This window comes from Haliotis rufescens, unplaced genomic scaffold (assembly GCF_023055435.1).
Source record: "Haliotis rufescens isolate VD_foot unplaced genomic scaffold, xgHalRufe1.0.p SCAF_35, whole genome shotgun sequence".
Classification (NCBI taxonomy): domain Eukaryota; kingdom Metazoa; phylum Mollusca; class Gastropoda; order Lepetellida; family Haliotidae; genus Haliotis; species Haliotis rufescens.
The window spans coordinates 1,825,469-1,849,872 of NW_025964057.1; the positions used below are offsets into that span (position 1 = coordinate 1,825,469).

The following is a 24,404-nucleotide window of genomic DNA, read 5'->3' on the forward strand; positions in this document are numbered from 1 at the left end:
TTCATTGTAGTACTGGGGCAGTGTGGGTCAATGTGTGAAGCAGATCCTAGGTAGAATCTGTATACAGCAACCCATGCTTGCCGTAAATGGCGACTGTGCTTGTCATTAAAGGCGACTAATGGGATCGGGTTGTCAGACACGCTGACTTGGTTGATTCATGTCATCGATCCCAATTGTGTGGATCGATGCTCATGATATTAATCTCTGGATTGTCTGGTCCAGACTTGATTATTTACAGACCGCCGTCATATAGCTGGAATATTGCTGAGTGCGGCGTTACACAACCAACCATGTGTGAAGGATATAGTAAAGCAATATGGGCCTAGCACAATGACTACTGCAATCATTTGTAAAACCCTGTGAAGATCCAGTCAGAATTGGTCTTCAGCAACCCATGCTTGTCGTAAAAAAGGCGACTAACAGGATCAGGGAATCATGCTGAGATTGTATCAGAATTGTGTTGATCGATGTTCATGATATCAATCACTGGACCATCTTGTCTTGACTTGTTATTTACAAACTGCGAAGTATAGGTGAAATATTCATCATTTTTACATAAGTACTGTGATCTTATGTTAACTTATTTAAATTGCCAAAGTCATCCTGCTGTGATTACCTAATGGAATGAAGTCGTCACTATTCACAAGAGTTACTGCTGTTGTCATGTTAAATTTGGACTGGCTCACTTTTGGATGAGGCCCCAGTTTTCAGTGTTCCATGGTTCCTGTCCCCAGATATCACCGCCCCTCATGACCAGAACCAGAAGTCGGAGGGCGGGGACGACATCTCCATCGAGGACGAGGACTACCAGGCGCTCTCCTCCAAGGAAGAGTCGGACCTGGAACTCCTCATGTCCGAGTGCAAGGTGGCCATCAGTAACGCAGAGACCTTCACTGACCAGCTCTCCAGGCAGCTGTCCGTCCTAGATGGGGTGAGGGCAACACATGGCTATGGGTTTTTTGAGGCAAAATGTGCATTTTTTTATGGATTTTCAGAGGCAAATATACAGCCCTAGATCTGGAGCAAGTAACTAAATTCCCAAATTGGAACATTTTTGGATTCAGGTTATTGTTTAAGCAACCTATGTTGCAGTCAGAATGTGTTCACTCCCCACTGACCCGTGCGCCTTCTTCCTCCACTGGATTGTTTACGCTTTGATGTCTACATTTTGACACATGAATGTTACTTGTTATGTCATTGTTCTGTGACGTGGATTTTCATATTCAGCCCTTTGGGTTGCATAAGGGCTCCAGATAAGCTGGACATTTGAGAAAATTCTGAGGTTATAGCATACAAATATATATAATGAATGTCTTAACTTCATAATTATGTTTCCGGGGTAGAATAGGTCTTCAGCAACCCATACTTGCCGTAAAAGGTGACTATGCTTGTCGTAAAAGGTGGTCAGGCTCTCTGACTTGGTTGATACATGTCATCGATCCCAATTGCATGGGTCGATGCTCATGATTTCAATCACTGGATTGTCTGGTCCAGACTCGATTATTTTACAGACCGCCGTCATTTAGCTGGAATATTCCTTGGTGCGGCGTTAAACAACAAACAAACAAACAAAAATCATAATTATGTCTACATCTATTCCCCGTCCCCCAGGCCAACATCCACTCTATCATGGGGTCGGAGGACCAAGTGCTGAACCTGATGCGGCTGCTGGACGAGGGAATCCAACAGGCTGAGAGGATAGAGCGCAAGCTGGACTCGTATGACAACATACTGCTGGTAGGCTCAGTAGGAAAGGAAATCAGCTTGACTTGAGTGCAGGCAATTACTTTTGAAGACTTCTTGTGGGAGGTTATTTAACAATTGTGCTTACAATGGATTTCGAATTCCCAAGTTATAATAATAATAACAACAACAACAATAATAATAAACAGAAATGAGTGTCAACCAAGCGAAGTGCCATATCAAATCGGTCCAGACTCTATCTGAACGACCACTGCATCGAGTGTATATGCAGTGTGTTGAGAAGTTCAGCAATCCTGCAGAGTCCTTCGCTTGGATGAAGAAGGCTTTCTGTTTGCTGCTCAGTACCAGTCACTTCCCACTCGAAACCTTCAATGTGTGCTTTTGCATCAAAATATAAATATGAAATGTCGATTATGTAATGAATTTAATGAGACTGTCCAACACATTGTCAGTGGATGACCAGCTTTGGCACAAACACAGTATCTTAAGCGACGAGATGGAGTAGCTCGATCATTACCGTCTTTGCCATGCTTGTGGTTTTGACGCAGAGGTCCATCCATGGTACAACCCAGAATATGTCGAGGGTGTCATGGAAAATGATCAATACAAAATTCTTTGGAATAGGCCCATAAACAGCCTCAGACAAATCCAGGCCAACAAACCTGATGTTGTCCTTTTTGATAAATCCAATGAAATCATTTATATCATTGAATTTTCTGTCCCTTTTGACACTAATGTGATTGACAAGATTCCAAGAAAAACATATGCCAGACCTCGCTTTCGAAATGTCACGCTTGCATCCCAAGTACTAAGTTGTCGGACTCCCCATTGTTTTTGGTGCCTTAGGTTTGGTACCTCCCAATCTGTTGACTGACATTGGGAGAGTACCCGGATTTGCTACCAGGAATACAGCCCTTCTGACAATCTGGGTAATGCAGAAGGCTGCAGTGTTGGGGAGTCTTCACATTCCCCGAAAAGTTCTGGGTGGGTTTGACTAGGCAGCGCTTCCTGGGAGAAGTCCCATTTGCTGTCTGGGCTGCGTCTGGACTGCCAGGATCACCCAAACCCTCTTTGCTGCATTTTAAAAATTTTAATCTGTAAATAATAATAATAATAATAATAATAATAATAATAATAAGTGCATTTATATTGCGCCAGATTCCATTCACCAAGTGGATGTTCATGGCGCTGCACTTTTATTACCCCGGTCAATAGATCACTGATCACTCGATTTTCATTCTCAGCTCCCTGAGGAGTATACAACCTATGATGCCTGTGAGGTGCTAGAAGGTTAACAGCCACATTACCATTTCATCCCACCGTGTAATAATCCTGTTGTGTGTGCACCATACCCATCCTCTTTGTTTCACCAAAGTACACATCTAGTGGTGCCACGTACCTGCACCACTGTCGGCTTGACTCCCAGATAAGGCGGCACACATGTATAACTACATCCCAAAGCAGCAGAATAGGTCTTCATCAACCCATGCTTGCCGTAAAAGGTCACTTTGCTTGTCATAAGAAAAAAAGGCATATAATGTCGGGGGATGGAAAAGGCTACAAGTCTGCATAGTGATAAAATATAGCTATACCCCACCAAAATGTTTGAAATTCTGCCAGCACCAAGGATACCTTTAACTGTCACAAAACTGGTCTTGGCTAGCGGGCTAGTGCCAATATCTATTTTGTTATGTTATGTTCATGTAAGACACAGATATAGGGTTGACATTTCTACCAACGGGAGTGGGTGGTCAGACTCACTGACCACCCAATGTCTTGTATCCCAACTGCTCGATGCTCATGATGTCAATCTCTGGATTGTCTGGTTCAGGCTTGATTATTTACAGGCCGCTGTGTTATAGCTGGAATATTGCTGAGTGCGGCATTAAAAAACAAACAAACAAAGCAGCATCATACCAAATTCACTCGTCCATCTATGTATGTCAGTCACAGAAAATGGAAATGGACTGTGTTACTTGTATTTAGTGGGTATTACAATATATATTGCATTGTGGGTGTAGAAATCCCAGCTTGTGATTGGTGGGTGCAGAAATACCAACTTGTGATTGGTGGGTGTAGAAATACCAACTTGTGATTGGTTGTTCATGCAGAATGTGAAGGAGCAGATGGAGGTGATGCGGGACAAGGACATGCTGGTGAAGATCCGGAACATCAACCATCAGCAGCTGCTGGAGGAACTGGAGAGAGTGGTGGTGTGTATAGCTTGTATAGCCTGTCTGAAGAGAGTGGTGGTGTGTATAGCTTGTACAGCCTGTCTGGAGAGAGTGGTGGTGTGTATAGCCTGTCTGGAGAGAGTGGTGGTGTGTATAGCTTGTATAGCCTGTCTGGAGAGAGTGGTGGTGTGTACAGCTTGTATAGCCTGTCTGGAGAGAGTGGTGGTGTGTATAGCTTGTATAGCCTGTCTGGAGAGAGTGGTGGGGTGTATAGCCTGTCTGGAGAGAGTGGTGGTGTGTATAGCTTGTATAGCCTGTCTGGAGAGAGTGGTGGGGTGTAAAGCTAGTATAGCCTATCTGGAGAGAGTGGTGGTGTGTATAGCTTGTATAGCCTGTCTGGAGAGAGTGGTGGTGTGTATAGCTTGTATAGCCTGTCTGGAGAGAGTGGTGGTGTGTATAGCTTGTATAGCCTGTCTGGAGAGAGTGGTGATGTGTATAGCTTGTATAGCCTGTCTGGAGAGAGTGGTGGTGTGTATAGCTTGTATAGCCTGTCTAGAGAGAGTGGTGGTGTGTATAGCTTGTATAGCCTGTCTGGAGAGAGTGGTGGGGTGTATAGCCTGTCTGGAGAGAGTGGTGGTGTGTATAGCTTGTATAGCCTGTCTGGAGAGAGTGGTGGTGTGTATAGCTTGTATAGCCTGTCTGGAGAGAGTGGTGGTGTGTATAGCTTGTATAGCCTGTCTGGAGAGAGTGGTGGGGTGTATAGCCTGTCTGGAGAGAGTGGTGGTGTGTATAGCTTGTATAGCCTGTCTGGAGAGAGTGGTGGCTTGTATAGCTTGTATAGCCTATCTGGAGAGAGTGGTGGTGTGTATAGCTTGTATAGCCTGTCTGGAGAGAGTGGTGGTGTGTATAGCTTGTATAGCCTGTCTGGAGAGGGTGGTGGGGTGTATAGCCTGTCTGGAGAGAGTGGTGGTGTGTCTAGCTTGTATAGCCTGTCTGGAGAGAGTGGTGGTGTGTATAGCTTGTATAGCCTGTCTGGAGAGAGTGGTGGGGTGTAAAGCTAGTATAGACTATCTGGAGAGAGTGGTGGTGTGTATAGCTTGTATAGCCTGTCTGGAGAGAGTGGTGGGGTGTATAGCCTGTCTGGAGAGAGTGGTGGTGTGTATAGCTTGTATAGCCTGTCTGGAGAGAGTGGTGGTGTGTATAGCTTGTATAGCCTGTCTGGAGAGAGTGGTGGTGTGTATAGCTTGTATAGCCTGTCTGGAGAGAGTGGTGGGGTGTATAGCCTGTCTGGAGAGAGTGGTGGTGTGTATAGCTTGTATAGCCTGTCTGGAGAGAGTGGTGGTGTGTATAGCTTGTATAGCCTATCTGGAGAGAGTGGTGGTGTGTATAGCTTGTATAGCCTGTCTGGAGAGAGTGGTGGTGTGTATAGCTTGTATAGCCTGTCTGGAGAGGGTGGTGGGGTGTATAGCCTGTCTGGAGAGAGTGGTGGTGTGTCTAGCTTGTATAGCCTGTCTGGAGAGAGTGGTGGTGTGTATAGCTTGTATAGCCTGTCTGGAGAGAGTGGTGGGGTGTAAAGCTAGTATAGACTATCTGGAGAGAGTGGTGGTGTGTATAGCTTGTATAGCCTGTCTGGAGAGAGTGGCGGTGTGTATAGCTTGTATAGCCTGTCTGGAGAGAGTGGTGGTGTGTATAGCTTGTATAGCCTGTCTGGAGAGAGTGGTGGTGTGTATAGCTTGTATAGCCTATCTGGAGAGAGTGGTGGTGTGTATAGCTAGTATAGCCTGTCTGGAGAGAGTGGTGGTGGGTATAGCCTGTAAAGCCTGTATGGAGAGAATGGTGGTGGTTATAGCTTATTTACCCTGCCTTCAGAGAGTGGTGGCAGGTATAGCTAGTATAGCCTGTCTCGAGAGTATGGTGGTAGGTATGGCTTGTATAGCCTGTCTGTAGAGAGTGGTGGTGGGTATAGCTTGTATAGCCTGTATGGAGAGAATGGTGGTTTGTATAGCAGGCAAAGCGGATGACCTTGTGTATAGTCTGTCTGGAGAGAATGGCGGTGTGTATAGCAGGCAAAGAGGATGGCGGTGTGTATAGCAGGCAAAGAGGATGGCAGTGTGTATAGCAGGCAAAGAGGATTGCAGTGTGTATAGCAGACAAAGAGGATGGTGGGTTTGTATAGCAGGCAAAGAGGATGGCGGTGTGTGTAGCAGGCAAAGAGGATGGTAGTGTGTGTAGCAGGCAAAGAGGATGGTAGTGTGTATAGCAGGCAAAGAGGATGGCGGTGTGTATAGCAGGCAAAGAGGATGGTAGTGTGTATAGCAGGCAAAGAGGATGATGGTGTGTGTAGCAGGCAAAGAGGATGACGATGTGCATAACAGGCGAAGAGGATGGCGGTGTGTGTCGCTGATATCCATGGATATAAGAGAGGTGGGATTTGCAGGCTGTGCATATCTGTTATAGAACCAGCTTGACCTTGACGTAAAGCATGTGGACGCCTTAGTGAATGGTGACCTGGCGACACCCAATGGAATCTACGAGTGTACAAGGGCAGCACAGGCGTTACTCAAGTGCATGAATGCAAACATACACCCAGGTAATGGTGATTGTCTCCCTCTAGTTGTCAGAGCTGTATCATGTTGTATCTCCCTCAGAAATAAGGTACTTGGATCTGTTACATTAAGCATCAGGTACTTGGATCTGTTACATTAAGCATCAGGTACTTGGATCTGTTATATTAAGCATCAGGTACTTGGATGTGTTACATTAAGCAGTAGGTACTTGGATGTGTTACATTAAGCATCAGGTACTTGGATCTGTTACATTAAGCAGTAGGTACTTGGATGTGTTACATTAAGCATCAGGTACTTGGATCTGTTACATTAAGCATCAGGTACTTGGATCTGTTACATTAAGCATCAGGTACTTGGATCTGTTACATTAAGCATCAGGTACTTGGATGTGTTACATTAAGCATCAGGTACTTGGATCTGTTACATTAAGCATCAGGTACTTGGATGTGTTACATTAGGCTTCTGGTACTTGGATCTGTTACATTAAGCATCAGGTACTTGGATGTGTTACATTAAGCATCAGGTACTTGGATCTGTTACATTAAGCATCAGGTACTTGGATCTGTTACATTAAGCATCAGGTACTTGGATCTGTTACATTAAGCATCAGGTACTTGGATCTGTTACATTAAGCATCAGGTACTTGGATGTGTTACATTAAGCATCAGGTACTTGGATCTGTTACATTAAGCATCAGGTACTTGGATGTGTTACATTAGGCTTCTGGTACTTGGATCTGTTACATTAAGCATCAGGTACTTGGATGTGTTACATTAAGCATCAGGTACTTGGATCTGTTACATTAAGCATCAGGTACTTGGATCTGTTACATTAAGCAGTAGGTACTTGGATCTGTTACATTAAGCAGTAGGTACTTAGGTGTGTTACATTAAGCATCAGGTACTTGGATGTGTTACATTAAGCATCAGGTACTTGGATGTGTTACATTAAGCATCAGGTACTTGGATGTGTTACATTAGGCTTCTGGTACTTGGATGTGTTACATTAAGCATCAGGTACTTGGATCTGTTACATTAAGCATCAGGTACTTGGATCTGTTACATTAAGCATCAGGTACTTGGATGTGTTACATTAAGCATCAGGTACTTGGATCTGTTACATTAAGCATCAGGTACTTGGATGTGTTACATTAGGCTTCTGGTACTTGGATCTGTTACATTAAGCATCAGGTACTTGGATGTGTTACATTAAGCATCAGGTACTTGGATCTGTTACATTAAGCATCAGGTACTTGGATCTGTTACATTAAGCAGTAGGTACTTGGATCTGTTACATTAAGCAGTAGGTACTTAGGTGTGTTACTTTAAGCATCAGGTACTTGGATCTGTTACATTAAGCAGTAGGTACTTAGGTGTGTTACATTAGGCTTCTGGTACTTGGATGTGTTACATTAGGCTTCTGGTACTTGGATGTGTTACATTAAGCATCAGGTACTTGGATGTGTTACATTAAGCATCAGGTACTTGGATGTGTTACATTAGGCTTCTGGTACTTGGATGTGTTACATTAAGCATCAGGTACTTGGATGTGTTACATTAAGCATCAGGTACTTGGATGTGTTACATTAAGCATCAGGTACTTGGATGTGTTACATTAAGCATCAGGTACTTGGATGTGTTACATTAAGCATCAGGTACTTGGATGTGTTACATTAAGCATCAGGTACTTGGATGTGTTACATTAAGCATCAGGTACTTGGATCTGTTACATTAGGCTTCTGGTACTTGGATGTGTTACATTAAGCATCAGGTACTTGGATGTGTTACATTAAGCATCAGGTACTTGGATGTGTTACATTAAGCATCAGGTACTTGGATGTGTTACATTAGGCTTCTGGTACTTGGATGTGTTACATTAAGCATCAGGTACTTGGATGTGTTACATTAAGCATCAGGTACTTGGATGTGTTACATTAGGCATCAGGTACTTGGATGTGTTACATTAAGCATCAGGTACTTGGATGTGTTACATTAGGCTTCTGGTACTTGGATGTGTTACATTAAGCATCAGGTACTTGGATGTGTTACATTAGGCTTCTGGTACTTGGATGTGTTACATTAAGCATCAGGTACTTGGATCTGTTACATTGCATCAGGTACTTGGATGTGTTACATTAAGCATCAGGTTCTTTGATCTGTTACATTAAGCATCAGGTACTTGGATCTGTTACATTAAGCATCAGGTACTTGGATGTGTTACATGAAGCAGTAGGTACTTGGATCCGTTACATTAAGCATCAGGTACTTGGATCTGTTACATTAAGCATCAGGTACTTGGATGTGTTACATTAAGCATCAGGTACTTGGATCTGTTACATTAAGCAGTAGGTACTTGGATCTGTTACATTAAGCATCAGGTACTTGGATCTGTTACATTAAGCATCAGGTACTTGGATCTGTTACATTAAGCAGTAGGTACTTGGATGTGTTACATTAAGCATCAGGTACTTGGATCTGTTACATTAAGCAGTAGGTACTTGGATCTGTTACATTAAGCAGTAGGTACTTGGATGTGTTACATTAAGCATCAGGTACTTGGATGTGTTACATTAGGCATCAGGTACTTGGATGTGTTACATTAGGCTTCTGGTACTTGGATGTGTTACATTAAGCATCAGGTACTTGGATGTGTTACATTAAGCATCAGGTACTTGGATCTGTTACATTAGGCTTCTGGTACTTGGATGTGTTACATTAAGCATCAGGTACTTGGATCTGTTACATTGCATCAGGTACTTGGATGTGTTACATTAAGCATCAGGTTCTTTGATCTGTTACATTAAGCATCAGGTACTTGGATCTGTTACATTAAGCATCAGGTACTTGGATCTGTTACATTAAGCATCAGGTACTTGGATCTGTTACATTAAGCATCAGGTACTTGGATGTGTTACATTAGGCTTCTGGTACTTGGATCTGTTACATTAAGCATCAGGTACTTGGATGTGTTACATTAAGCATCAGGTACTTGGATCTGTTACATTAAGCATCAGGTACTTGGATCTGTTACATTAAGCATCAGGTACTTGGATCTGTTACATTAAGCATCAGGTACTTGGATCTGTTACATTAAGCAGTAGGTACTTGGATCTGTTACATTAAGCATCAGGTACTTGGATCTGTTACATTAAGCATCAGGTACTTGGATCTGTTACATTAAGCAGTAGGTACTTGGATCTGTTACATTAAGCAGTAGGTACTTGGATGTGTTACATTAAGCATCAGGTACTTGGATCTGTTACATTAAGCAGTAGGTACTTGGATCTGTTACATTAAGCATCAGGTACTTGGATCTGTTACATTAAGCATCAGGTACTTGGATCCGTTACATTAAGCATCAGGTACTTGGATCTGTTACATTAAGCATCAGGTAATTGGATCTGTTACATTAAGCATCAGGTACTTGGATCTGTTACATTAAGCATCAGGTACTGGTCATCTTTTATAACAAATGTTCAATATAGACAAAAACAAATGCTACACTACACTCAAACACTGTTTAAATTTGTGAAATGTGTGTGCTCAGTGCTTGCTCGTTACTGGTTTTTATCATAATCATGATAATGCTGCCAGACAAATCAGGTTACATTTGTGACCAAGTTGATCCTCCAAGCTCCGAGTTGTAATGCCTTGTTTTGTTCGTCTGTCAGCGGTGAGGAGGATGGCGGCAGTGGAGGAACAACAGAAGAGGTTCAGCAAGCTGTCCGTCAGTTTCTCCAAGCGGGTGGCCCACCACCTCAACAATCTCTTCATACACCAGGTCAGCCCGTGTTGTCGTGTAGTCGGTGTCCCAAATATCTGGCTGCCCCACTGCCCATGGCTGGTAACTTTTCTGTTGGGCTGTCGGAAACTTTCCTCCACCTGTCCACCTGTCAGGCAGATAATTGTAACACTACTTATGTATTCACTTTTATCATAACTATATTAGATTTTCAAGAAATTTTGTTTGCATAACTTCAACTGAATCAAGATACAATTTGTCTCTTATTTTTCACGATCTTTCAATATATAATGTCTGTGTGCGGGCAGGAAGCTCTGAAGATGGGCAGGCAACACTTATGGGTCTCGACTGTCTTTTTGTTTTGTATAAATTATTTCAAACACTGAGGGTACTGTTATCATGTGCAAAGTACTGTCCTACATGATAGATTTCCATTGCAAGGCATCCGTTATATTTCTGCTTAACTCTTTAGATTTTTAAATGTTTTTTTTTGAGATTTTCATTTGTTCATTCTTTACTGGGAAAAGGCATATAATGTCGGGGGATGGAAAAGGCAACAAGTCTGCTTACTGATAATATATTGCAATACCCCACCAAAATGTTTGAAATTCTGCCAGCACTAACGATACCTTTAACAGTCACAATACTGGTCAGGGCTAGTGCCAATATCTATTTTGTTACATTATGTTCATGTAAGGCACAGATATAGGGTTAACGTTTCAATTTGTACTTTCTGACCCTTGAAGATCTGGGTTAGAAAAGGTCTTCAGCTTGTGGTAAGAGTCGACTAACGGGAGCGGATGATCAGACTCACTGACTTGGTTGATGAATGTCTTGTATCCCAACTGCTCGATGCTCATTGGATAGTCTGGTTCAGACTTGATTATTTACAGACCACCATCATATAGCTGAAATATTGCTGAGTGCGGCGTTAAACAACAAACGTACAAACAACCTTGTACTTTCTGGAACTGTGAAAATAGATCTTTATACATTTTGTCTGGCTATTATGAGTCATTGTGGAAATATCTCAATGAGAGGTGTATTATATTTACTGATTGTCACTATGATTTTTCAAAAAGCTATTAATTATGATGCTCTGCATTGTCTGTCGGACCACAGGGTAACGAGTTGGGAGAAACACTGAGTCGTTTCTCGGGGGAGCTGAAGATGCCAATCCATGACACGATGCAGAGGGAGTTGGTTGTCTATGCAGACCTGATGCTGTGGCTGAAGAACACTGACCTCCTTGTGTTTGAGGAACTGACCAAGGTATGTCCACCTGATCCAGGTGTGGGGAGTGAGAGGGTGAAGCTATGATCCAGGTGTGGGGAGTGAGAGGGTGAAGCTATGATCCAGGTGTGGGGAGTGAGAGGGTGAAGCTATGATCCAGGTTTGGGGAGTGAGAGGGTGAAGCTATGATCCAGGTGTGGGGAGTGAGAGGGTGAAGCTATGATCCAGGTGTGGGGAGTGAGAGGGTGAAGCTATGATCCAGGTGTGGGGAGTGAAATGGTGAAGCTATGATCCAGGTGTGTGGAGAGAGAGGGTAAAGCTATGATCCAGGTGTGGGGAGTGAGAGGGTGAAGCTGTGATCCAGGTGTGGGGAGTGAGAGGGTGAAGCTGTGATCCAGGTGTGGGGAGTGAGAGGGTGAAGCTATGATCCAGGTGTGGAGAGAGAGGGTGAAGCTATGATCCAGGTGTGGGGAGTGAGAGGGTGAAGCTATGATCCAGGTGTGGGGAGTGAGAGGGTGAAGCTATGATCCAGGTGTGTGGAGAGAGAGGGTAAAGCTATGATCCAGGTGTGGGGAGTGAGAGGGTGAAGCTGTGATCCAGGTGTGGGGAGTGAGAGGGTGAAGCTATGATCCAGGTGTGGAGAGAGAGGGTGAAGCTATGATCCAGGTGTGGGGAGAGAGAGGGTGAAGCTATGATCCAGGTGTGGGGAGAGAGAGGGTAAAGCTATGATCCAGGTGTGGAGAGAGAGGGTAAAGCTATGATCCAGGTGTAGGGAGAGAGAGGGTGAAGCTATGATCCAGGTGTGGGGAGAGAGAGGGTGAAGCTATGATCCAGGTGTGGAGAGAGAGGGTAAAGCTATGATCCAGGTGTGGGAGTGAGAGGGTGAAGCTATGATCCAGGTGTGGAGAGAGAGGGTAAAGCTATGATCCAGGTGTGGGGAGAGAGGGTAAAGCTATGATCCAGGTGTGGGAGTGAGAGGGTGAAGCTATGATCCAGGTGTGGGGAGAGAGGCTGAAGCTATGATCCAGGTGTGGGGAGTGAGAGGGTGAAGCTATGATCCAGGTGTGGGCAGTGAGAGGGTAAAGCTATGATCCAGGTGTGGGGAGTGAGAGGGTGAAGCTATGATCCAGGTGTGGGGAGTGAGAGGGTGAAGTTATGATCCAGGTGTGTGGAGAGAGAGGGTGAAGCTATGATCCAGGTGTGGGGAGTGAGAGGGTGAAGCTATGATCCAGGTGTGGGGAGTGAGAGGGTGAAACTATGATGCAGGCAAGGTGAGTGAGAAGGTGAAGCTATGATCCAGGTGTGGGGAGTGAGAAGGTGAAGCTATGATCCAGGTGTGGGGAGTGAGAGGGTGAAGTTATGATCCAGGTGTGTGGAGAGAGAGGGTGAAGCTATGATCCAGGTGTGGGGAGTGAGAGGGTGAAGTTATGATCCAGGTGTGGGGAGTGAGAGGGTGAAACTATGATGCAGGCAAGGTGAGTGAGAAGGTGAAGCTATGATCCAGGTGTGGGGAGTGAGAGGGTGAAGCTATGATCCAGGTGTGGGGAGTGAGAGGGTGAAGCTATGATCCAGGTGTGGGGAGTGAGAGGGTGAAGCTATGATCCAGGTGTGGGGAGTGAGAGGGTGAAGCTATGATCCAGGTGTGGGGAGTGAAATGGTGAAGCTGTGTTCCAGGTGTGGGGAGTGAGAGGGTGAAGCTATGATCCAGGTGTGGGGAGTGAGAGGGTGAAGCTATGATCCAGGTGTGGGGAGTGAGAGGGTAAAGCTATGATCCAGGTGTGGGGAGTGAAAGGGTGAAGCTATGATCCAGGTGTGGGGAGTGAGAGGGTGAAGCTATGATCCAGGTGTGGGGAGTGAGAGGTTGAAGCTGTGATCCAGGTGTGTGTAGAGAGAGGGTGAAGTTATGATCCAGGTGTGGGGAGTGAGAAGGTGAAGCTATGATCCAGGTGTGGGGAGTGAGAGGGTGAAGCTATGATCCAGGTGTGGGGAGTGAGAGGGTGAAGCTATGATCATTATAACACGACAAATCACTGTCAAATACGGCTTTTTGAAAATAGGTGTCATTCGAAAATTGGGTACTTGATGATATCTACTTTATCCTGTGTTGACTAGGTGTACACAGTCAGCATGAACAAGATGTACACACGGGAATTACAAGACTTCCTGGAGAATGCCAAGCAGAGACTTATGGGAAAATCTGAAAAGGGAAGTAAATACGGTAAGATGTCACTATTATTAAATGGGTTAAAGCGTTCGCTTGTCACGCCGAAGACCCGGTACCATGGGTACAATGTGTGAAGCCCATTTCTGGTGTCACCCGCCGTGATATTGCTGGAATATTGCTAAAAGCGGCGTAAAACCATACTCACTCACTCACTATTATTAAATGTTGTGTAGCAGTGTGTGGAGTCATCCCACAGTTGACACCCTTACCTTGCCAGCTTGCTGATGGGGTTAACCTCTTTGGTCATGTGGATAAGGTGTCCAAGCTTGGATGAGAAGGTCTGTGGTTCGAATCCCATCACGGGACTTGGAAATTTTATGGCCACTACAGTTGCACACCATAGCGGGTGCACAGCTACAATGCCAGGTAGGATCAGTGGTGTCAACTACATGCAAGTGCTGGGGTATTTTATGAAGAAGATTGTGCTGAGGAAGAGAATTTATGGATGTCAATGTTTCGGAGTATATACGCCCGCCTCCGTGGTCTAGAAGTAGAGCGTCCGCCTGGAGAGCGGAAGGTCCGGGGTTCGATCCCCAGCCACGTCATACCAAAAGACGTTAAAAGATGGTACTTGTTGTTACCCTGTCTGGCGCTCGGCATTAAGGGGCTAAACAAGGACTGGTCAGCTCGGAGTCAATATACTGTGTCTGAGTGGGGTATTCATGTGAAACTGCGGCATGGTATCTAATGAGCTAGCACTATAAATCGGCATCAGTCCGGTCTAGTACAAGCAGCCACACACACACGTGCATGCACGTGGCTATATAAGTGCAATAGTCTTGGACGCGACGTTAAACCCAATTTCATCTCACCTCACCTCAGAGTATATACCTACTTCTTCATCAGGTGAATGAAGGTGTAAGTAAACACTCCGAAATGTTGTGTCCCTCCTAAAAAAGAAGTTGACATCTATAAATTCTCTTCCTTATGTGTATCACTTCTAAATGCCTTAAATTTGCACAAAAAAAAGGCCATCACATGAAAAATACAGCACTGAAGATGTTACGTACTATCACAAGGTAATTTATGAATTGAAATGCAAATGTTAACCCAGAAATGTGAAATCAGTGGTGATGAAACAAGATCAATGAATAACCAACACGTTATATTGAAACACACAATTTTAGGTATACAATAAAGAAAACAATAAAATGGGTCAAGTACATGCTGCAACAATGAGTACCAAGCCCTATGATAAATAATAGTGCACTGATGTCCACATTTTTGTCACTGACAAATGTTTTGCAACAGCCTTTCACTGTTCTAGAATCTGGAATAGAGTTGGAGTGAGTGAGTGAGTATGGTTTTACGCTGCTTTTAGCAATATTCCAGCAATATCACGGCGGTGGACACCAGAAATGGGCATCACACATTGTACCCATGTCGGGAATCGAACCCGGGTCTTCGGCGTGACAAGCAAACGCTTTAACCACTAGGCTTCTCGACCGCCCCGAATAGTGTTGGAAGCTGCCACGAATTTGGTGTATCACATTCACACTTGGCAAGGAGATAAGGTGTAAAAGACCTCGAACCACCCCTGTGTAGCTTCTATGAGGTACCGCCGGCCTTTTAGAAACTGTCTCATCCCACAACTTGGGGTGGGTTGTCAACAACTGATGGTAACTTTAATTTTAATCAGCTTTAATCATTTGCTGCAGCCGACAATCACTACACATTAACCTCCAACAATCTCTACTGCCATATAATAATACAGACTTGTTTTAAATCTTGGACAGTTTGGCGGCTGAGGTGGTCATTACAGCTGGTGTGATAAGTGAAAAATAACCACTGCATTATGCACGAGACCTGTGTCATTCTGGTTGAGACGAGGTTCCTGCTATGTCTGTCTTAGTCACCTACACTGGGTCTTCAGTTGTTAATCCATCTCTTCCTGGATTGGTGGATAACAGGCTATAAGATGCCGCAAACATAAATAGCAATGAATTCTATATGCAGAGTTGCCTCCCTTAGTTGTGACGCTAAGACGGATCAAGAGGCTGAAAGACTTGGTTGTTTGTGGGTCGACATACATCGACGATGAGGGACCTTGCTCATGATATCAATCACGGGTTTGTCTGATCCAGATTTGATTAATTACAGGCCGCCATCATGTTCTGGGAATATTGCTCAGTGCTGCGTTAAACAACAAGCAAGCAAACTTCAACCTTTGTTAACATGATTACAATGGCATACAGTGTTGTAACCATGGTAACGGAAATACTTTTCTGTTAATACTGTGTTGAAGCTAGCTTGCTCAGACTCCAGTTAATGCATGGTTCTGGTGATCGAATTCTACGGAAACTGATCAGTGGAAAGATGGTAGACAAGAAGCATTTGTCGAGGACCTTGTCCTACTCCTGCTGTTGTGTGTTGAGCACTAACTGTGAGGCTCTCTCCACCCTACAGCCACACTGACCAAGCTGTCTGGGTCCTCCACCAGTCTGGGGAAGATCTCCGAGCTCCGGGGGAGATCCTCCTCCATGCAGAGCGTGGACAGAGCATCGCTGGGCTCGGACCAGGACCTGGCTCAACGTGGACCCTTTGAACAGGTGAGACGCTTGTGTAGAATACAGGGTGGGACAAGTACTGTGTAGAATACGGAGTGGGACTGGTACTGTGTAGAATACGGAGTGGGACTAGTACTGTGTAGAATACGGAGTGGGACTAGTACTGTGTAGAATACGGAGTGGGACTGGTACTGTGTAGAATACGGAGTGGGACTGGTACTGTGTAGAATACAGGGTGGGACAAGTACTGTGTAGAATACGGAGTGGGACTAGTACTGTGTAGAATACGGAGTGGGACTAGTACTGTGTAGAATACGGAGTGGGACTGGTACTGTGTAGAATACGGAGTGGGACAAGTACTGTGTAGAATACGGAGTGGGACAAGTACTGTGTAGAATACGGAGTGGGACTAGTACTGTGTAGAATACGGAGTGGGACTAGTACTGTGTAGAATACGGAGTGGGACTGGTACTGTGTAGAATACGGAGTGGGACTGGTACTGTGTAGAATACAGGGTGGGACAAGTACTGTGTAGAATACGGAGTGGGACTAGTACTGTGTAGAATACGGAGTGGGACTAGTACTGTGTAGAATACGGAGTGGGACTGGTACTGTGTAGAATACGGAGTGGGACAAGTACTGTGTAGAATACGGAGTGGGACAAGTACTGTGTAGAATACGGAGTGGGACAAGTACTGTGTAGAATACGGAGTGGGACTGGTACTGTGTAGAATACGGAGTGGGACTGGTACTGTGTAGAATACGGAGTGGGACTGGTACTGTGTAGAATACAGGGTGGGACTAGTACTGTGTAGAATACAGGGTGGGACTAGTACTGTGTAGAATACGGAGTTGGACAAGTACTGTGTAGAATACGGAGTGGGACAAGTACTGTGTAGAATACGGAGTGGGACTGGTACTGTGTAGAATACGGAGTGGGACTGGTACTGTGTAGAATACAGGGTGGGACTAGTACTGTGTAGAATACGGAGTGGGACAAGTACTGTGTAGAATACGGAGTGGGACTAGTACTGTGTAGAATACGGAGTGGGACTGGTACTGTGTAGAATACGGAGTGGGACTAGTACTGTGTAGAATACAGGGTGGGACTAGTACTGTGTAGAATACAGGGTGGGACTAGTACTGTGTAGAATACGGAGTGGGACTAGTACTGTGTAGAATACGGAGTGGGACTAGTACTGTGTAGAATACGGAGTGGGACTAGTACTGTGTAGAATACGGAGTGGGACAAGTACTGTGTAGAATACAGGGTGGGACTAGTACTGTGTAGAATACGGAGTGGGACAAGTACTGTGTAGAATACGGAGTGGGACTGGTACTGTGTAGAATACGGAGTGGGACTGGTACTGTGTAGAATACAGGGTGGGACTAGTACTGTGTAGAATACGGAGTGGGACAAGTACTGTGTAGAATACGGAGTGGGACTAGTACTGTGTAGAATACGGAGTGGGACTGGTACTGTGTAGAATACGGAGTGGGACTAGTACTGTGTAGAATACAGGGTGGGACTAGTACTGTGTAGAATACAGGGTGGGACTAGTACTGTGTAGAATACGGAGTGGGACTAGTACTGTGTAGAATACGGAGTGGGACTAGTACTGTGTAGAATACGGAGTGGGACTAGTACTGTGTAGAATACGGAGTGGGACAAGTACTGTGTAGAATACAGGGTGGGACTAGTACTGTGTAGAATACAGGGTGGGACTAGTACTGTGTAGAATACGGAGTGGGACTAGTACTGTGTAGAATACGGAGTGGGACTAGTACTGTGTAGAATACGGAGTGGGACTAGTACTGTGTAGAATACGGAGTGGGACTAGTACTGTGTAGAATACGGAGTGGGACTGGTACTGTGTAGAATACGGAGTGGGACTAGTACTGTGTAGAATACGGAGTGGGACTAGTACTGTGTAGAATACGGAGTGGGACTGGTACTGTGTAGAATACGGAGTGGGACTGGTACTGTGTAGAATACGGAGTGGGACTGGTACTGTGTAGAATACGGAGTGGGACTGGTACTGTGTAGAATACGGAGTGGGACTAGTACTGTGTAGAATACGGAGTGGGACAAGTACTGTGTAGAATACGGAGTGGGACTAGTACTGTGTAGAATACAGGGTGGGACTAGTACTGTGTAGAATACGGAGTGGGACTGGTACTGTGTAGAATACGGAGTGGGACAAGTACTGTGTAGAATACGGAGTGGGACAAGTACTGTGTAGAATACGGAGTGGGACAAGTACTGTGTAGAATACGGAGTGGGACTAGTACTGTGTAGAATACGGAGTGGGACAAGTACTGTGTAGAATACGGAGTGGGACAAGTACTGTGTAGAATACGGAGTGGGACTGGTACTGTGTAGAATACGGAGTTGGACAAGTACTGTGTAGAATACGGAGTGGGACTAGTACTGTGTAGAATACGGAGTGGGACTAGTACTGTGTAGAATACGGAGTGGGACTGGTACTGTGTAGAATACGGAGTGGGACTAGTACTGTGTAGAATACGGAGTGGGACAAGTACTGTGTAGAATACAGGGTGGGACTAGTACTGTGTAGAATACAGGGTGGGACTAGTACTGTGTAGAATACGGAGTGGGACTAGTACTGTGTAGAATACGGAGTGGGACAAGTACTGTGTAGAATACGGAGTGGGACTAGTACTGTGTAGAATACGGAGTGGGACAAGTACTGTGTAGAATACGGAGTGGGACTGGTACTGTGTAGAATACAGGGTGGGACTAGTACTGTGTAGAATACGGAGTGGGACTAGTACTGTGTAGAATACGGAGTGGGACAAGTACTGTGTAGAATACGGAGTGGGACAAGTACTGTGTAGAATACGGAGTGGGACAAGTACTGTGTAGAATACGGAGTGGGACTAGTACTGTGTAGAATACGGAGTGGGACTAGTACTGTGTAGAATACGGAGTGGGACTGGTACTGTGTAGAATACGGAGTGGGACTAGTACTGTGTAGAATACGGAGTGGGACTAGTACTGTGTAGAATACGGAGTGGGACTGGTACTGTGTAGAATACGGAGTGGGACTGGTACTGTGTAGAATACGGAGTGGGACAAGTACTGTGTAGAATACGGAGTGGGACTAGTACTGTGTAGAATACGGAGTGGGACAAGTACTGTGTAGAATACGGAGTGGGACAAGTACTGTGTAGAATACGGAGTGGGACTGGTACTGTGTAGAATACGGAGTTGGACTGGTACTGTGTAGAATACAGGGTGGGACTAGTACTGTGTAGAATACAGGGTGGGACTAGTACTGTGTAGAATACAGGGTGGGACTAGTACTGTGTAGAATACGGAGTGGGACTAGTACTGTGTAGAATACGGAGTGGGACAAGTACTGTGTAGAATACGGAGTGGGACTGGTACTGTGTAGAATACGGAGTGGGACTAGTACTGTGTAGAATACGGAGTGGGACAAGTACTGTGTAGAATACGGAGTGGGACTGGTACTGTGTAGAATACAGGGTGGGACTAGTACTGTGTAGAATACAGGGTGGGACTAGTACTGTGTAGAATACGGAGTTGGACAAGTACTGTGTAGAATACGGAGTGGGACTAGTACTGTGTAGAATACGGAGTGGGACTAGTACTGTGTAGAATACGGAGTTGGACAAGTACTGTGTAGAATACGGAGTGGGACTGGTACTGTGTAGAATACGGAGTGGGACTAGTACTGTGTAGAATACGGAGTGGGACTAGTACTGTGTAGAATACGGAGTTGGACAAGTACTGTGTAGAATACGGAGTGGGACTAGTACTGTGTAGAATACGGAGTGGGACTAGTACTGTGTAGAATACGGAGTTGGACAAGTACTGTGTAGAATACGGAGTGGGACTAGTACTGTGTAGAATACGGAGTGGGACTGGTACTGTGTAGAATACGGAGTGGGACTGGTACTGTGTAGAATACGGAGTGGGACTGGTACTGTGTAGAATACGGAGTGGGACTAGTACTGTGTAGAATACGGAGTGGGACTGGTACTGTGTAGAATACGGAGTGGGACTGGTACTGTGTAGAATACGGAGTGGGACTGGTACTGTGTAGAATACGGAGTGGGACTAGTACTGTGTAGAATACGGAGTGGGACTAGTACTGTGTAGAATACGGAGTGGGACTAGTACTGTGTAGAATACGGAGTGGGACTGGTACTGTGTAGAATACGGAGTGGGACTGGTACTGTGTAGAATACGGAGTGGGACTGGTACTGTGTAGAATACGGAGTGGGACTGGTACTGTGTAGAATACGGAGTGGGACTAGTACTGTGTAGAATACGGAGTGGGACTAGTACTGTGTAGAATACGGAGTGGGACTGGTACTGTGTAGAATACGGAGTGGGACTAGTACTGTGTAGAATACGGAGTGGGACTGGTACTGTGTAGAATACGGAGTGGGACTAGTACTGTGTAGAATACGGAGTGGGACTAGTACTGTGTGAAACTACAGCTGCAACCAATGCCTGGGCGCTGATGTGTAAGGCATACTCTTGGCTCTCACACTTCATCAATATAGCACGCGGTAATGCATATCTCAAAATTTATGAACATTTTTAATAAACTCAAGTTTTGCACTTACACAATGTTTTTTCCCTTGGCAAAAACATTACCAGCTGATCACTGCGAGCAAGCAGCACCGGAAATACCAATCAACAAAGTCCTATGAAGTGATTGAATTCTATTTTTACACATTTTCATTGTATATCTGGTCTTATGTTTGTAACATATTTAATGAATTTTATTAAAAGAATCATTCAATATTGTTTACATTAATTTTGGCGAAATCATGTGTGAAGTGATCGGCAGATTGCACAACACACTGTTATTTACAGTAACCACGGTCAGATTACCCCTATTGACGCCTTGAAATGAACTTCAGTTGACAGGGACAGGGAATAGTAGCGTTGTAGTGAGGGATCACTGTATAATGTAAGATAATGTCTCCTACTCAGAGCTCCAGATAACTTTTTGAGCAATTGAGTTTTTACTCTAGGGTTTTCTTTTAACTGGGTTATTACATTTTTCATTTGGTAACCTATATTTTTTCACTCATCCATTTTAATCACTCTATTGGCTTTTTCCCAAAATTAGTGAACATTTTAAAATTTCAATAAAATTAAATAATGTTTTAGATGTATAACTGTTCTTAATATATAGGTTTGACTCGGAAAGTAAATTAGCTCGTAATTGTGTTTTGGAAATTAGCTCCTTTGTACGCATGCTGAAAAAGCTTCATTGGGTATTTACACATGCTGTTTTTATACATTTGAGTTTTTCATTTACTGCATGTGTTCTGTACGCAAGTCACTTGAAAGTAATTGGGTTTTGAATATTTTTGGGGGTATTTTATACAAATACGCAGCTTATCTGAGGCTCTGCTCACTGCCTGGCGTTGTTCCTGCAGACGCTGGAGAAGGTGCTGAGTGAACTGGAGCGGGTGTGTGTAGCGGAGCAGGACTTCTGCTACAAGTTCTTCCAGCTCATCGAGAAGACGCCATCAGTGTCAGATGCAAAGGTGATTACATTACTTGATACCAGACCCTGAAGAACCAGGGTGGAATAGGTCTTAGCAACCCATAGGAAGCTCTACAATATTCGACACTAAAAGAATTTCATCAATCATTGCCAGATCTTGTCTAGTGGCATTATGTGCATTAGATGTTTGCTACCCTTGAAGATCCGGGGTAGAATAGGTCTTAGCTACCCATAGGAATCTCTACAATGTTCCACACAAAAAAAATTTCATCAGTCATTGCCAAACTTTTAGCATTCTAGCCAGATCTTGTCTAGTGGCATTATATGCATTAGATGTTTGCTACCCGTGAAGATCCGGGTTTGAATAGGTTTTCAGCAACCTATGCTTGCCATAAAAGGCGACTATGCTTGTCGTAAGAGGCGACTAACGGGATCGGTGGTCAGGCTCGCTGACTTGGTAGATGCATGTCATCATATCCCAATTACGTGGATTGATGCTAATGATGTCAGTCACTGGATTGTCTGGTCCAGTCTCGATTATTTACAGACCGCCGTCATATAGCTGTAAAATTGTGTGTGGCGTTAAACAAAAAACAAACAAAACTTGATACCATTAGATGTACATGATCAGGACTGTTGGAGGGGATTTGTTGTTAACAGGGGTGCTGTGGTGTGTGTGTGTGATTTAACACATCTGTGATCCCATGTAACACACCTGTGATTCAATGTAACACACCTGTGATTCTATGTGACACACCTGTGATTCGATGTAACCAGGGTCTTACCTTGACCTTCAAAACTGCAGGTCCAGGGAACACCAAGTTACTAATTTCAAGGGCCCTTATAGGGAATAAGTGGCCCTGCAAGTAATGAAATAGTATAGTGTAGTCAACTGTAAAATTTCATAATTACTTTTATTAAAGGAACTTTATATTTCATGTCAAGAATTTAGTATGATGAATAGTATTGTGCATCCCATGGGATGCAATATATATATTTTATGCGCCCATTCTAAACATTTGTGTGTACTGGATGCACATTTCTGTTTGGCATAAAAGCCTTGTAACACACCTATGATTCTATGTATCACACCTGTGATTCTATGTAACACACCTGTGATTCTATGTAACACACCTGTGATTCTGTGTAACGCACCTGTGATTCTATGTAACACACCTGTGATTCTGTGTGGCACACCTTTGACTCCATGTGGTATACCTGCTTGATGTGTTCTAGGGGTCCCCCGGGCAGCACAATGTCAGTGCTGAGGACGACAGTGAGGTGTGGACTCTAAGGAACCCGTCAAATGTAGCAGAGTAAGTAGGAAAAAATGGCTGCTGCTTTCAAAACTGACACTGTTCTTGTTTCTTCAGACCGACGGATGCCTGCATGTGTACAGCATGGGGGTCCCAGGAATGTCCCTGCTGGCGTGGTTGGCTAAGTGTGGAGTGGGGCAACCAGTGATATGGCGTGGTGGTGCTGTGTGGGGTAGGGGCACTTGGCTTGATGGTTCTGTGTGGGGTGGGGGCACATGGCTTGATGGTGCTATGTGGGGTGGGGGCACATGGCTTGATGGTGCTGTGTGGGGTGGGGGCACATGGCTTGATGGTGCTGTGTGGGGTGGGGGCACATGGCTTGATGGTGCTGTGTCGGGTGGGGGCACATGGCTTGATGGTGCTGTGTGGGGTGGGGGCACATGGCTTGATGGTGCTATGTGGGGTGGGGGCACATGGCTTGATGGTGCTGTGTGGGGTGGGGGCACATGGCTTGATGGTGCTGTGTGGGTAGGGGGCACATGGCTTGATTGTGTTGTGTGGGGGCACATGGCTTGATGGTGCTGTGTGGGGTGGGGCCACATGGCTTGATGGTGCTGTGTGGGGTGGGGGCACATGGCTTGATGGTGCTGTGTGGGGTGGGGGCACATGGCTTGATGGTTCTGTGTGGGGTGGGGGCACATGGCTTGATGGTGCTGTGTGGGGTGGGGGCACATGGCTTGATGGTGCTGTGTGGGGTGGGGGCACATGGCTTGATGGTGCTGTGTCAGGTGGGGGCACATGGCTTGATGGTGCTGTGTGGGGTGGGGGCACATGGCTTGATGGTGCTGTGTGGGGTGGGGGCACATGGCTTGATGGTGCTGTGTCGGGTGGGGGCACATGGCTTGATGGTGCTGTGTGGGGTGGGGGCACATGGCTTGATCGTGCTGTGTGGGGTGGGGGCACATGGCTTGATGGTTCTGTGTGGGGTGGGGCCACATGGCTTGATGGTCCTGTGTGGGGTGGGGGCACATGGCTTGATGGTGCTGTGTAGGGTAGGGGCACATGGCTTGATGGTTCTGTGTAGGGTGGGGGCACATGGCTTGATGGTGCTGTGTGGGGTGGGAGCACATGGCTTGATGGTGCTGTGTGGGGTGGGGGCACATGGCTTGATGGTGCTGTGTCGGGTGGGGGCACATGGCTTGATGGTTCTGTGTGGGGGCACATGGCTTGATGGTGCTGTGTGGGGTGGGGGCACATGTCTTGATGGTTCTGTGTGGGATTGGGGCACGTGGCTTGATGGTTCTGTGTGGGGTGGGGGCACATGGCTTGATTGTGTTGTGTGGGGTGGGGGCACATGGCTTGATTGTGTTGTGTGGGGGCAAATGGCTTGATGGTTCTGTGTAAGGAGGTGGCACATGGCTTGATGGTGCTGTGTGGGGTGGGGGCACATGTCTTGATGGTTCTGTGTGGGATTGGGGCACG

The 24,404-nt window shown here is 45.4% G+C and overlaps 1 protein-coding gene across 2 annotated transcripts in view; it reads left to right on the forward strand.

Annotated features, from left to right (window-relative positions):
* The window catches only part of LOC124134416 (exocyst complex component 1-like), a 44,710-nt gene that overhangs the window by 2,617 nt on the left and 17,689 nt on the right, over positions 1-24,404 (forward strand). For both annotated transcript variants that reach the window (XM_048381047.1, XM_048381048.1), the window contains exons 6-15: positions 735-931; positions 1,612-1,737; positions 3,816-3,917; positions 6,336-6,468; positions 10,116-10,225; positions 11,309-11,458; positions 13,532-13,637; positions 16,050-16,192; positions 21,596-21,706; positions 22,903-22,982. In XM_048381047.1, the coding sequence (XP_048237004.1) occupies positions 735-931; positions 1,612-1,737; positions 3,816-3,917; positions 6,336-6,468; positions 10,116-10,225; positions 11,309-11,458; positions 13,532-13,637; positions 16,050-16,192; positions 21,596-21,706; positions 22,903-22,982 (1,258 nt within the window). The remainder of the gene's footprint in view (positions 1-734; positions 932-1,611; positions 1,738-3,815; positions 3,918-6,335; positions 6,469-10,115; positions 10,226-11,308; positions 11,459-13,531; positions 13,638-16,049; positions 16,193-21,595; positions 21,707-22,902; positions 22,983-24,404) is intronic.